Genomic DNA, 2,436 nt, shown 5'->3' on the forward strand with positions numbered 1-2,436 from the left:
TTCTTCTTCTTCTTCTTCTTCTTCTTCTTCTTCTTCTTCTTCTTCTTCTTCTTTTTCTGATCACTGTCTCCTGTTCTAAGTACAACATGTTTTATCACAATAAAGATATTGATGACAGTTTTTGGGACTATGAACATTTTCCTCGAGATTAGAAGCCATTGAAAGATACAACGACCACATAGGTAGCCTCTTGTCGTATGATATCTCTCGGAAACAATATTTGACAGGATAGTGGCGTTTCTAATCGTGAATTTTGTCGCAGTGTTAGTGGGGGGGGGCGTGTTGTCCTGTATTCCACAGTACATGAATCTCTTTCTTACATCGTTGGTGTTTAATACGATCAAATTCATCTGCGACTGATCAGTTAAGATGTCGAAAAGTCTGATAAATTGAACCTCACCAGCGCTTAGTTTCCTTCTTGTGAACACAATAATAACAACGAGGCGTGGGCATTTACCATCTACTAGATGCTAATTAATCATATCGAAGGTGGGCACACAATTTCATGGTTTATTTGATTGCTTTGTTTTACTTTATGCTATATTAATCATTCAGTTGTTGTTGTTTTTTATTATTAAGATTTAATTTCAAGGAGGTTCAGAGGCTTGACAAATCCTAAATAATAGGATGAATTGTTTCATAATGTTGGGTGGGTTTTTTTTTTTGGTGTTATTGAATGACGACTAAGTCCCGTAATAAGTGACGGCATGTAAATGCGCATATTTACTACTTTGTGTTGTTGACTTTTGTCTCTTCACCTGTCGAAATATCGAGGCGTACTCATAGATACCTAGAACTCAATTTTTACCATTTTGGACTAGGGCACAGTCTTGTTCGAAAGTCTTCAATTACTGTTGTCTTCATATTATTTTTCTCCTACAGGTGACTATTTTCGGGCAGACCCAGTGCATATCTGGCTTCATGGGCTTGGATGTTCCCGCTCCTGCCGGACCCCTGTGGATCATGGGCGATATCTTCATTGGCAGTTTTTACACTATCTTCGACATGGAGAAAAACAGAGTCGGATTTGCTGAGGCTAGAAGGCCCAATTAAATGCGTTTTAAAGAGAGGCAAAAATTTCAGAATGCTGTTTTTGTAACTGTACATCGTATATATCATCAGTCCACAGACATAAGCATGAATAAATAATTTATTTAGATTAGCCGTATTTGATCCTTTCTGTAAACTTCTCGTGAACACTTTGTTACAATAAAATCACAGTTCATTTCAATAATTTGGAGTGCTTGCAATAGGTACTATCTAACCTTCTTCTCTCTTTGCCTTCCCCTATTAGTTCTCAGGGATTGTTGAAAGTTGATTATTCAATTTGCAGTGTAACTGATTTGTTTATCTTCAGGCAGCCACATCCCAATTTCGAAGGTACTAACTAGAGTATTTTCAGTTTTGGTAGGAATTGATAAATAATTTTTCCAAGGTGACGGCCGAAGCCTACTCTTATCGATTTTCGACCAACCAAGGGATCCTTAAAGTGCGCTACTTGCACACGGAACTTCCTAGATTTTTTCGCCCTTGTCCGAGAAGGCTAGGTGCTCGATCTTACCTACCCATAGATCAGGGGTGTGGCTGAAAGCCAGCAGTAAAAAGAAGCCAGGAGTAGCAGTAGAAACAGTCAGGATTAAAGGAGAGAGGAACCCAAGTGAGGCCGAGAGAAGTGGACACGAAATTTCATGACTGAACAAAAATAAGAGTATAGACAAGGATGTCAAAGGAGACAATTTCAGAGAAGAACAATTTTCGTTGCTGTCTGGCTTAACCCGAGACCTTTTGAAACCCCGGCGCACACCGTATCTTTTGACCACGAGAGCCCCTTACGAGCTCACCGAATCTGAACTGACCTCTCAGGAAACAATCAGAAGCAAAATATAGTTTAGTTTTTATTAGACTCGTTTTCCTGAATAGTCAACGTCTGATCTGTAATTTTATCCGAGGTACAGAGGCTGAATAAATTCCACCGCCACTTTTAAAATAATGAAATTATTTCCTATTATGGTGTGTCTTGTTTAATTGAATAATGGCCTAATCTTGTTTAGAAATAAAGTACGTAGCATGTGTATATTTTCTGCATTGCATTGTTGATTTTTATTTTATCCTAGCTCTGTCTCGACCCGCCCCGCCTCCTCCCACCTCTGGTCACACTTACATACACACATACACACATACACACACGCACACACGCGCACACACACACACACACACACACACACACACACACACATGCTTGCGAACGCGTATACAGTGAGGCACAAAAGAACATAAAATGTGTAAAAATACTATAGGGTTTGTAGAAAGTATATTAAAATGTGATTTATTATTTCAATAAAGCTTTGGTTATTCTTGGACCAAAAGAAAGAGCGGAATGGATATTATTTAAAACAGGCTGAACACCAATGACAAAATGAGCTATTATACTGTCAT

At 38.7% G+C, this 2,436-nt stretch overlaps 1 protein-coding gene across 1 annotated transcript in view; it reads left to right on the plus strand.

Moving 5' to 3' along the window:
- LOC101856573 (cathepsin D) overlaps nt 1-1,426 on the plus strand; it is a gene marked incomplete in the record, with an annotated part of 19,716 nt that extends 18,290 nt beyond the window's left edge. Inside the window, 1 exon segment of the mRNA XM_013081854.2 lies at nt 883-1,426. Within this exon segment, the coding sequence (XP_012937308.1) occupies nt 883-1,053 (171 nt within the window).
- Between the last annotated feature and the right edge of the window lie 1,010 nt (nt 1,427-2,436).

Source organism: Aplysia californica, unplaced genomic scaffold (genome assembly GCF_000002075.1).
Source record: "Aplysia californica isolate F4 #8 unplaced genomic scaffold, AplCal3.0 scaffold00149, whole genome shotgun sequence".
NCBI lineage: Eukaryota > Metazoa > Mollusca > Gastropoda > Aplysiida > Aplysiidae > Aplysia > Aplysia californica.